Source organism: Astyanax mexicanus, chromosome 5 (assembly GCF_023375975.1).
Source record: "Astyanax mexicanus isolate ESR-SI-001 chromosome 5, AstMex3_surface, whole genome shotgun sequence".
NCBI classification, from domain to species: Eukaryota; Metazoa; Chordata; class Actinopteri; order Characiformes; family Acestrorhamphidae; genus Astyanax; species Astyanax mexicanus.
The window spans coordinates 26269977-26282691 of NC_064412.1; the positions used below are offsets into that span (position 1 = coordinate 26269977).

General features: G+C 37.3%; 1 protein-coding gene and 1 non-coding gene across 3 annotated transcripts; one reads left to right on the forward strand and one right to left on the reverse strand.

Annotated features, from left to right (window-relative positions):
- Positions 1 to 1250: 1250 nt before the first annotated feature.
- trnar-ccu (transfer RNA arginine (anticodon CCU)) lies at positions 1251 to 1323 on the reverse strand. Its single transcript has one exon. It is a non-coding gene; the product is annotated as a tRNA-Arg (tRNA).
- Positions 1324 to 1327: 4 nt separating this feature from the next.
- On the forward strand, positions 1328 to 9104 carry ttc26 (tetratricopeptide repeat domain 26). 2 transcript variants are annotated; one of them, XM_022675199.2, is made up of 18 exons: positions 1328 to 1346; positions 1890 to 1964; positions 2261 to 2407; positions 3147 to 3239; positions 3646 to 3760; positions 3859 to 3908; positions 4019 to 4164; positions 4345 to 4516; positions 4987 to 5164; positions 5297 to 5352; positions 5962 to 6015; positions 6106 to 6169; positions 6457 to 6545; positions 6777 to 6860; positions 6972 to 7041; positions 7454 to 7560; positions 7970 to 8103; positions 8765 to 9104. In XM_022675199.2, the coding sequence occupies exons 2-18, from the start codon at positions 1962 to 1964 to the stop codon at positions 8874 to 8876; spliced, it is 1674 nt and encodes a 557-aa protein (XP_022530920.1). In that variant the 5' UTR covers positions 1328 to 1346; positions 1890 to 1961; the 3' UTR covers positions 8877 to 9104. The 2 variants fall into 2 exon arrangements, with proteins under 2 accessions (XP_022530920.1, XP_007257209.1); XM_007257147.4 differs by lacking the exon at positions 1328 to 1346 and adding an exon at positions 1569 to 1787.
- The last annotated feature ends 3611 nt before the right edge of the window (positions 9105 to 12715 follow it).

Below are 12715 nucleotides of genomic sequence, written 5' to 3' on the forward strand. Positions count from 1 at the left end.
GCATAGTAACATTTAAATAACCACCAATTATTTCATGGTACCAGAAAAAATGCAGTATTTTGGTTTTGTTCTCGATTTTATCCAGTTATTTTCTGATGAAACTGGTCACATGGTAAATATGAAAAGGAAAGATGTCATTATTTTTTATTGTAATGTCTCTACTGTAAACTTTAGTTTGAGTCCAATAATCATTTATGGTGAAAATTATTTTGGTAAATGTCATCTACTATTTTTTTCACTGGTCACAATTATTAGTATTAAAAAAAGATGTCTGCTGTAAGTTATGTTAAATTAAGTTTAATTTGTTAAGGAATTGACATGATTTTATTGTTTGTATATATTTTTTATTTTGTCATTGACAAAATCCAAACTTAAATAATTTTAAAATAACTGCAAAGAATAATATAGTAAATAATTTTTAATTTATATATTTTTTTCCCTTTTGACATTTAATTTTTTTGTGTAAAACCTTTGGCACAAAATTAACTCTTGATGTTACTGTATAAACTTAGTTTTTTTATTACACTCAGGGTGTGACTTTTACATTACATCACATTACATTACTTGATCATATTTGGCCCCTCTATGAATATTATTTCCCCATGATGGCCCCTTACTCAGAGAAATCCTAGATTCACCACTGACTCAGTATATGCAGGTCTCTAGTTAAGCCTGTTTAAATGGCACTCTCAGATTCATATGACAATTGTATGGTGTTCTGGCATTAAAAATAACTAAACATAGAAATATATTTTATGTGAAAATGAATTGTAAATGTATTCTTATAATTTAAAAAGCTGGAAACCCTCCATTAAAGCCCTATCTGGATGGGATTAGGTTCTCAGGGGGGTAATTTTCTCTTTTATGGGTGGGTCCTCTGTGATTTTATTCCCGTCCTGAACGATCATGTATGTGTTTTTCTCAGACGTCCTCTGAAAAAATTGCGGGCTGAATTACCTACTATTTTTTGCTGAGCTCCGTGGTCCTCCGGTAATTTTAGTCCTGTCTGGACACACATCTCTAAGTTTTGTCACCTTGCCTTTAACAAAATAGCTATTTGTGCACTGCCACGCACCATAATTACACTTTGGGCGCGCGTTTCCACAGAAATCCACGTAAACACAACAGCCAGTGAAAATTGAGGACCAGCTAATCCCGTCCGGATAGGATTTAAAACACAAAAAAATGTCCACCCCTCCTGAGAAACTAATCTCGTCCGAATAGGACGTAAAACACTAAAAAGAAATTTCCACCCCAGATGGGACTCGAACCCACAATCCCTGGCTTAGGAGGCCAGTGCCTTATCCATTAGGCCACTGGGGCTGTACGATATTCAAGTCAGAAAGGTTGTTTTTCTGTTTTCAAATGTTGCGATTATTTATTAAATATATACTTGTACCTTTGCCAAATGCATCGCGATAAAGTGATACCTTTGCCAAATGCACCGCGATAAAGTGATATTTATGTTTATTGCGAGTAAGACCCACTGTTTATTTGCGTAAATCGCCTTTATGCTGTGGAAAACTGTTGCCTAGCAACACCGTGTTGTCGTCCCCTGTGTGATTACGATTAGCATTAGCCTGGACGCTAACACTTTAGCTCCCATGTTGTTAATGTAGTTAGCTCGCTCGTTTACTGCTGCTCTGTAAACCGACTGAAGTCGGTTGATTGCGTTAAGCTATGGTTTATGGAATGTATTAGACAGGTTATAGCTAGCTTAAGTAACTAACGGGTTGTACACAAAAACGGGTCAGCTAACTGGCTAGCCACAGCTACCTAGTTGCAAGGTTAGCGTTAGTGAGCTTAACTTTGTGTTTGTGAACAGCAGTTTATCTGGCGCTATAGTTTACGTTACCTAACGTAGCGCATTATATTCTGATTTTAATCAGCTTCCTGGGATCATGACGGCAATGGTGTGAAAAAAGGATTTCTGGCATCATCTTCGCTAAGCTAAATCAGTTATGGTGAGTAATGTAAGCTAGCTAGTTAGCTAACAGACAGCTAGAGGAATACTAGAATGTAACCTAAGCTGAGCTAAGCTAACTAACTAGCTGTTATTTATATAACCAGATAGCACTCACACAGAGTTAGCTTAATAAGTTTCGTACTTTTTAAGCTAGCTACCTAATGTATATGCATGCCCATAAATACAATATTAGCCTAGCTGTCAGTATTTAACATTAGTTCTTTCTTTTTAGCTAATTAGCGAGCTAGGGTTATATGTTTTATTCATCTGTTTTTTCCACTGCTAATGTTGTAGCTCCTGTCTCGGGTAAAGCCTGCAGTTGGTGGAGATGGATCAGTCAACTCCAGTGAGAAGAAAAGGAAGAATAAAAGCAAGAAGATCCCCCGGTTGGAGGATTATATGAGCCAGAGAGACTACCTGGGAGGTCTCACACTGCTGGAGGTGCAAACATAAGTGCAGTTTTAGTATTTTTCTCAAATGTAGACAGCTATCATGGTCTATCTACTCTTTCACAGTAATCTTTGTACCGTTTCCTGTGCAGTAGTTTTGATTACTTTGATCACATCAAACCCTCATCCAGTCCTCTATGGCATGGTGTTCAATGCGTTTCCATCAATTAGTAAAAAATGTTTATTTTCTATCAAAACATCTTCTGAGGGCACCATTGTGCAGGTTTCTATTTTTCTATACAGCTCTGAAAAATAATAAGAGACCACTTAAAAATGACGAGTTTCTTTGATTTTACCAAATTGAAAACCTCTGGAATATAATCAAGAGGAAGATAGATGATCACAAGCCATCAAACCAAGCTGAACTGCTTGCATTTTTGCACCAGGAGAGGTATAAAGTTACCCAAAAACAGCTTGTCATACTGGTGGGGGACAACATGCCAAGATTTGGTGGTTATTCCACCAAATATTGATTTTTGAACTCTTAAAACTTTATGACTATGAACTTGCATTTTTCTTTGCATTATTTGAGGTCTGAAAGCTCTGCTTCTTTTGTGTTATTTTAGCTATTTTCCATTTTCTGCAAATAAATGCTCTAAATGACAATACTTTTATTTGGAATTTGTAAGAAATGTTCGTAGTTTATAGAATAAAAAAAAACTGTAAAATCAATAAAATCAACTACTTTTCAAGCATAGTGAGATTTATTGTATGAGCATTTGTAATTTCAGTTCCATCGTAATGGAGGAGTGCCAGAGGAGAATGCTGACCTCTGGATCGGCTACTGTGCCTTTCACCTAGGGGACCACAAGAGAGCTATGGAGGTGTGTGTCTGTGTGCGTATTTACAATGACAAAATGTTAATGAAGACAACTTAGCATTTTTTTTTTGTCTGGTGACAAAACAGAATTTCAAATTGTAGTAATTCTCATAGCACCTCAGATGATGATTATTAGATTACATCCAGATTTCAGCTTTACATTAGTATAAAAAATACACTGATATAAATACCCTGCGTGCTTATATCATTGTTAAATATCTGTGAATATTTGTGTGTAGCTCATATTGGGGGGCTCCAATTCTGAACTGCAGTTCCCTGTGATCATTTATATTTCAATATTAAAAACTGCTTTAGTTACCTAATACTTATACATATTCATGTGATTTTGTTAAGAATGTGGATCAGTCTTTAATGTTTAATGTTGTTTTTCATGTTTTTTTTTTCTTCAGGAGTATAAAGCCTTGACCCTGAAGCCAGACTGCCCTGCTGAGGTCTGGGTTTTTTTGGGCTGTGCTCTGTTTTTTCTTGGCCTTTATGAAGAGGCTGAGGAAATGGCTCTTAAAGGTCTGGAAAACTCCTAATGTAACAAACTGTGGTTTAAAAAGTCAGCATTTCTAATCATTACTGGAATCACTGTAGTTTGTTTTGTTTTGTTTCTACAGGGCCTAAAAGTCAGCTACAGAACCGGCTGCTGTTTCATTTAGCCCACAAGGTCTGTACTGTTTTTTTTAGCAGAAATACTGTATATTACTGCTAATTTCTATAACAAGTGTGTACTAACTTCTACCTGTCCATTAATTGTTGTTGTCTCTGTGTTTGTAGTTTGAGGATGAAAAGAAACTGATGGGTTTCCACCAGAATCTGGAGGACGTTACAGAGGATCAGCTGAGCCTGGCCTCCATACACTACATGCGCTCACACTATCAAGAGGCCATTGACATCTACAAACGCATTCTGCTGCAGAACAGGTAACACACTCACTCCTTACATTTGACTTGCAGTATGATGTCTATTTAATCCAAGTACCTCAATGCAGATATTTTCCCACATAAGTTAGGAAAAAATATTTGGCAGAAATATTGTTTCTGCCAAATCAGTATTAATGTCAGTGTACCCCAACAAAATGATTCTTTTTGGTGTGTGTGTAGGGAGTTCCTGGCACTGAATGTGTATGTGGCGCTGTGCTATTATAAGCTGGATTACTACGACGTGTCTCAGGAGGTTCTGGCTGTTTATCTGCAGAACTTTCCAGACTCTACCATAGCTCTCAACCTCAAAGCCTGCAACCACTTCAGACTGTACAATGGCAAAGCAGCTGAGGTATACACACACATACACATACCCACACTCTCACACCTCAATGCCTTCAACCATTCTAGACTGCACAAGAAAATACACAAAGTAACCAAATGTCATAGTTTTTAAACAGTATCTGTTGGAATGTACACTAAAATTGCACAAAGTTTTATCACAGTGCAGTGCTCCAGAGTGCATGGTTTCATTGGTCAGTGCTTTTATATGGGGATTATAGGCTATGTTCACATTACAAGCCACATTGCTCACCTGTATCTGTGTGTAATGTGAACAAATCTGTCCCTAAAATTTGACACATTCACACAGCCATGAAAAAATCAGATCTATACCATGCTGAGCAAAAAAAAATCGGATTTGAGTCACTTCAGCCTGGTAATGTGAATATAGCCATAGTATACTATGGACTATGGCCTATAGTATAGTTTTCTGGTCTAAATTATAGTTATGGACTAATTTAGCTCTGTACTCTTATGCAGGTGGAGCTAAAGAACCTAATAGATATCTCCTCCAGCTCGTTTGAGTTTGCAAAGGAACTGATTCGTCACAACCTGGTGGTGTTCCGGGGTGGGGAGGGTGCGCTGCAGGTTCTTCCTCCACTCATTGACGTCATCTCTGAGGCTCGACTCAACCTGGTCATCTACTACCTCAGACAAGGTAGCTTACACACACTGTTCCACTAACGACTGTGAGAACAGAGTTAAAGTGATACTTTAAGGGAATCTATCTTGGCGTTCCTGCAGTCTTCAGTTTTGTGTGTGTGTGTGTGTGTGTGTGTGTGTTTTTCAGATGATGTTCAGGAGGCCTATAATCTCATCAAGGACTTGGAGCCCACCACTCCTCAGGTACTCGCTCTCTACATCACATCATAATGTTTGAGTGTGTGTGTGTGTGTGTTTACATACAGTTGCAGTTATTTCACCCCCATTTCAAATTAGATTCATTAATAACATTTACAAACTTCCATTTGTTTAAAACAAATTAACTGTTTATTCTAAACATGTAATATAACAAAATATAAATAATACATTATTCCTGAGCAATATGACTAAAAACTCTTATTTACTAAATCTCAATATGCTTAAGAGAAATGGCTATATACAATATAATATGATAAAAATTTTATCATTTTTGAGAATGAAGAATGGATAATGTTATCAAAGTGTAATACAAAGTTTCAGTATCAGTATTAATTTGTAACACCAAAAGCACAATATGCTTGATATTTTAAAAAAATGTTTAGTTAGATATACGTTTATTAGATTTTTATTAGATTGTCACAGATAACAGTATTTCTATACATAATGGATGGTCCACACATGGATTCAATATCAGTCCTTAAAGACCCAGAAGGTGATACTGTATAAAGCAGCAAAGTCTAATGAAGCAAAACTGAAAACACTAAACTAAATTCAAATTATATGTGAGTGATTGTGTTTCTCTGTGTGTTTTAGGAGTATATTCTGAAGGGAGTGGTGAACGCTGCTCTAGGGCAGGAGATCGGATCTGTGAGTTCTTAATAAATAAATCTGTTCTCTCCTGACTTATAGCCGGAGATATTTGAATTGTGTAAAGTTAATTTGTGTGTTCTCTTCCAGAGAGATCATTTAAAGATTGCCCAGCAGTTTTTTCAGCTGGTCGGTGGCTCAGCCAGTGAATGCGGTAAACCTCACATTTTACAATAGCAGTGTTAGTGCTGCTCCAACACACACACACACACACACACACACACACACACGTTAGCATATGTAGTAAGGCTAGTATGTGGTCACATTTTAAATCTATTAAAAAAAATGTTAAACTAGGGAGGTCCTGGTTCAGGATATCCTGCCAATGTTAATTAATTAGTCTTAATTTGAAATGCAGTATAGTCCAAGACTAGGCTTAATCCCTGTCTGTTCTGTTTGTACTGACAGTTTGTGTGTGTGTGTGTGTGTTTGTGTCTTAAGACACCATCCCGGGCCGGCAGTGTATGGCTTCATGCTTTTTCCTACTGAAACAGTTTGAGGATGTGCTCATCTACCTTGGCTCAGTAAAGGTATATTTATATATTTTTCATTCACAGTCCACACTCCCACTAATCATACAGAATACACACCGTTATATGCAAAGATTCCTAAATAACATGAAACAATAATAATAACATTAATAATAATATGTTTTGGTTGTGATGGAATGTATATATTATACAATTACTGAATTCTGTTAAGACTGTGTGTGTTATAGTTTTGTCAGTAATTGTAAATTTTCCCACTTGTTATGTTTGCAGAGTTACTTCTGCACAGATGACACCTATAATTTCAACTACGCACAAGCCAAAGCTGCTTTAGGAAGCTATAAGGAGGCAGAGGAGGTATTGTAGTCCCCCTCACACAACTTCTTCTCTAAATATTCTGCTTCAGTGTGTGAATAGTTTGAACAGTTTCTTCAGACCTAAACCTGGCTCTGTTTCTGATGTGAACAGGTGTTCCTGCTAATCCAAAGTGAGAAGATCAAGAATGATTATGTGTATCTGAGCTGGCTGGCACGATGCTGTACGTAGTACTGATCTGTCACTCATATTCAAACTGACTGTAACATATTTGGACTCTCAGAATACACACTAGTATCAGTAGTAATGTTGTTGTGAGAAATATTTTGTTTCTAAATTTGTCGCAGGTGTCTGCGCTCAATTTGTCTGGTGTGTAAAAGTGTGTAATGAGCTGTTATCCACTCAGCTACAGTCCTTGGTTAATTCGCTGTATATTTATTTACTATATACTGGTGTTGTTCTTTGCAGACTCTCTGATATTGATCTAAATCCATCTAAACACATCCATCACACCTGTAACAATATCTATAATACAGCTGTTGTGACTACTGTGATAATTTATCTTATATGTCTCATATCATTTATTTCTTAATTATAATCATAATTAATACCAAAATACAAACACTGTGTTTTAGACATTATGAACCAGAAGGCTCGACTGGCATGGGAACTTTATCTAACCATGGAAACTTCGTCTGACTCCTTCAGCCTCCTGCAGCTCATTGCAAACGACTGCTACAAGGTTTTTTAACAGTTCCTTTAAAATCATTGGTTATACTATTTTTCCTCTACCAATCATCACATTACAAGTTGTATATAATTCGTATGTGTGTATTATTTATATGAACTACAAGTTATTTAGGAATTACTGTGAATTAGTCTGTATGCAATATACATTTAGTATCTTCTATTAATTGTATTGTAACTACTATAGATTAATTACGATTTACTATAAATTATGTATTTTGTACTGTAACTGTACATTATTTTCTATCCACTATGAAATGTTTAGTATCTACTGTGAATTATTCAGTATCCACTGTGAATCATTTAGTTGTTGTGAGAGGAACTAAACTGTTTACATACCTAATAAATGTGACAGGTTAATTGTTTATAAGAGGTCATGACCCATGCTGTGTGTTTTTGTACAGATGGGTCAGTTTTATTTCGCAGCAAAGGCGTTTGATGTTCTGGAGAGGCTGGATCCAAACCCAGAGTACTGGGAGGGGAAGCGGGGAGCATGCGTTGGAATATTCCAGCTAATCCTCGCAGGAAGAGAACCCAGGTCAGAGAATACACTTACAAACACCAAAAACACACTGTACATGTAACAAGCACACACAACCCGTATGAGCATTATTATATAGCCTGTATTTTAAGAAATGTTAATACTCAACACTTCATGTTGATCAGGAAGTTTGTTTGGATGAAGCTCAACTTTACCTGATTATTGATCTGACCATTTTTAATTAAACTCAGATTAAAGCTTTATTAATTTAGTGATTTAAACAGATGACAGGTTTGATAAACAGTGGCACCTGACATTAAAGCAAGGAAAAAAAGGGGTGTGGGAATTTCCTCTTGCTTAAGATAATGTTACACACACATATCGATTTCAAACACAGGGCTCAATATTAAAATGATACTATGGCAAATTAATTAGTACTTCTCATTTTTGACAACAAATATTTATTGGATTTAACATGGATAACAATAACAGAATTACAGCTTGTCAAAATGAGGTACAATGTTGTCAACCTGGTACTGCTTATTTACATAAAGTACTGAAAGTAAGAACATTAAATATTTTCATACATTGCAGTGATGTAGATTTATTTACACAACTATAACTATATCTTCAGTTGCTCTAACGTGAGCAAGCATGCTGATTTTGGCTCCTGTGTGACGTTTTTTTTTACTGTATCTTTTTTCTGTTTGTTTTGCAGAGATAGTCTGAAGGAGGTGTTGCCCATGCTGCGCAGCACAGGGAACCCACAGGTGGAGTACATAATCCGCATCATGAAGAAATGGGCCAAAGATAACAGAGTCGGACTTTGACAGAAAACGTACATCCTCTGTTCCTATTGTCATAAAAATAGTTATTGCCTCGAGAACACAGTGGTAAAACATTTATCCCATTGTTCATGTTTACTTTTGTTAATATAAAGTGCTTCTATATTTATAAATAAAATCGTTTTGTACTAGAATTCCCCCTCGGGGATCAATAAAGTATCTATCTATACATACATTAAATTCAGACACAAATAAATATGCAGTTGAGTCATCTGTAAGCATAATGTTGTTTTTTACTGCACACATTTTCCTCTTCATAATCTTCATGGATGCTCCAAACTGCAAGCTTAGTAATGAGCTAAACTGGCCTTGTACCACAACACCCAAAACAGACTGGTTGGGACTGTCCAGGAATATTTAGCAGGTTTTGGTTCCGGTTTGAGCAGGTTGAATTCTTTTATAGAAATATTGGAGTTATAATACACTTACATGCCTACTTTAATGGAACATGGGCCTACTATCCTGTTCCATGACTTTTGCCATTTCCTATTAAAGCAAGACAACACTACACTGAACTGCAGAAGATGTATGAGGGGTCTTCTGCATTGAACATGCATAACACCTCATAACTTATCAAGGTGCGGGAGTACCCAGCCTTCTTCTGAGGTAACAATTCATGGTCAGTTTACATGCTGCTGTCCTATAACTTTTGTTAGTTCAGTGTGCAGCACTGTAAGCTTAGCATGTAGCATTGTTGTAGCATTCAATGTTTCTCCCCATATGTTTCTATGATGATAAATGTTTATCAGCTGCTAACTGCTGTTTTTGCAGGTGAGATATTTGATGGCGAAAGGAATGTTTTAGGGGTAGTTTCAGGGATTAAGCCAAATAGAAAAATGAAAAACTTATAACTTATAACTTATAAAAAAATAGAAAAACTTTAAAATGCAGTGTAGTCCAAGATTAAGCATAATAATTGACTGGGAAACTAACCCATTCATTCACAGATATATACAGTTACCAAAGGTCACCACTGTTAGTTCTAAAGCTGTTTATCAGCTTTGATGACTAATGATGTATCCATAGAATGATTTCAGAATAAATCATGCAAGGAATGCAGACTGGGCAGTTCCCAGCCTGTGTAACCCCACACTAAACGACTCACAGACTCTTTGTAGGCTTTCTTGCTCTTTGTGCGCTTCTTGAATATGCACACGAACGTAGCACTATTCTCTCCCTCTTTCTCTCTTTCACACACTCGATTAGGGAAAATCGCCTGTGTGCGCATTTGTGGCTCTTTATAGATTCCGGGAGATTCTATCTGACTTTCAGGCATCAGGGAGCCGTTATTGATGTGGTAGACTCCCGCCACTTCCTGGAAACTTGGGAAGTCTAATAAATTATTGTTTTTTTTTTGTGTTTTACATTAATAGTAAAGGCTGTAAAATTACCTTTCATTGTGATATAAGAAAATGGCTGCAAAGTCAGCTCTCAATAAATGAGGGTGAGTGGATCTAAACAGAAACTAAAAAAAACTTGCCCATGATATTCATTTAATTTTAGAAAAGTAGAATGAAGTATTTTGATAAAAAAGAAAAGAAAACACACCTGTATAATTAAATTTTCTACGTTTAGAAAAATAGTAAGGCAAAAACTTTTCTTTTACAGTGACACAATGTTAAAATGTTAAACAAATTGCTGACCCCAAAAACAAGATTAACAAAGAACAACAACAAAAAACAAGTTACCACCCAGCCTCTTTAATCAGAATGCCATAGGGACGGATGGACTCCTCCACAATCTTTTTCTCCTTCTCTGCTGAGGTTCCCTCAGGAACCCTGATGAGCCAGTAGTCCACTTTATCAGTAATGATCCTCTTCTTAGGGTTGATCCTGTTCTGCATTATGACTTTGTAAGTCTTCCCGTTCTTAGATTTGAACTCCTTGAACATGGTGTAACCTTCTGCAATGTCGATATTCGGTGTTGAGTAGATGCCTCGGCCGTACTGCTGTCCGTCGTCAGTTTTGTAGTGAGATCCTGTGATGCCTTTGGCTCCCTCAATGCTGGTTCCATGGAAGGACACTGGCCACTCACCGGGAGAAGACTGGCTCCTCCATCCATACGATCCCAACCAGGCGTTTCCATCAGGGTACTTGTCCAGCACCTTCAGAGCGAATCGGTACCACCCCCAGGGTCGAGTGTAGGGCTCTCCGCCACGGGAACAGCTGGAGGAGTCCGAGTCACATCTGAAGTCATAATCAAACAAAGGGTCTAAGAAGTTCCCGATGTCCACAAACAGATCCTCCCTCAGACCGTCCTTCGAAAGTTCTGGATGTTTACTCCGAGAGCTCAGAGACAACTTGTTCTTCTGTGAAGTCTGAGTAGTAGAAGCTGGGTCAGTGGAGATAGCTGGTATGAAGACAGTCGGGAGAAAGTTGTTAATGGTCAGTTCTTCATGTGTGCTGTGGTCTCTGCTGCTCTCAGTGAGAGGCTTCACTGAGGTCCCGGTGAGAGCTGAAATAGCCTCAAAAAGAACTGATCTGTCTATACCAGGCATGATTCAACCATAGACTGAAAACAGCACAACTACTACAAGAGCAGCTCCGGGAACTCAAGAGAATGTGGAGTTGGTCTTTCGACTGTGCCTCAGTCTGCCTATTTTCACTTCCGCTTGATATATAAACATTAGAAAAGTAGCTGAACCTGATTTTATCATTTTTAACAAGCAAACTCAAATTGTATTACCCTCGTGCAGCAACAGAGGGAGCTCTTCACGCGGGTCGAGTCAGAGCCGGTGATCTGTCGAGTTAAGCTACCCGTCGTTATGTGCTTCTTACCACCGGTGCGCATGCGTAGACACGTTTTTAAATAAATGTTCTTGTCTTGCAGGAATTCTATATTACTTGGCATCATTTAAAAAACAGGGGCCCTTGTCGTTGTCTTACATATTAGTTTTACAAATGTGTAAATGTCAGTCATAAAGAATAAAAAGTATTCATAAGACAATATACAAAATACAAAAACGGGTTCACATTAGGTTGATAAACTGTTTTCCAAATATCCTACCGAGTCTTCTGATGGGCTCATTTTGAAATATGGTGCTTTTTATGGCATTTTTACGTTCAAATATAAAAAAGTTACAAATATCACCTTATTAGAAAAAACTCTTTACATAAATCCAGGTAGGATATGTGGATAGGCTTAATCGCTGTATCAAGTAAAGTTGAAAATAAATTAGGGTCATATACGTGATTATAAAATCTAAACAATTAACAAGCACATGTCGGTGTGTAGCAAAATTTGACAGAACACCCATTTAGCTTTCGGAGAATTTGTCCATTTCCTATTCTCCCTGTTTTAGCAGAAAATGACTGTAAACCGCTCGCGAGTGAGTTTTCAAAAAAAAGGAGGATGAATGGATCTACACTGCTAAAAACAAAAACAAACACACACACATAAAAACTGAAGGATATAATTAAATTTTAGAAAGTATAAAAAAGTATTTACAGCCAAAGCACGTTTAAGTAGTGTTGAAACACTTAAGAATCTGCAGTACATTTCATAATGTTCTGTGTTGAGTACATTTGTCAGTGCCAGGGCAAAAATAGTTAAACATGTATAAACTACGATTTTACTCAAATGCTCAATAATAGAAGCCATTAGTTTTGGACTAACTCTGGAGCGCCCTCTAGTGTTGGACAAACCCGTGAAGTTTTCTAGTAGAGCGAAGTCAGGGGCCCAGTCCCATTTCACCCCCTGGCCCCACCACTTACCCCTTTTTTTCGAGTGTAACCCTTCGCCTTGGAACAGAGTTACAAGAAGCAGGGGTGAAATCCTCCCCATAAGAATTGTGGCAATCATTCAAGCACCCGATACGTCATCAG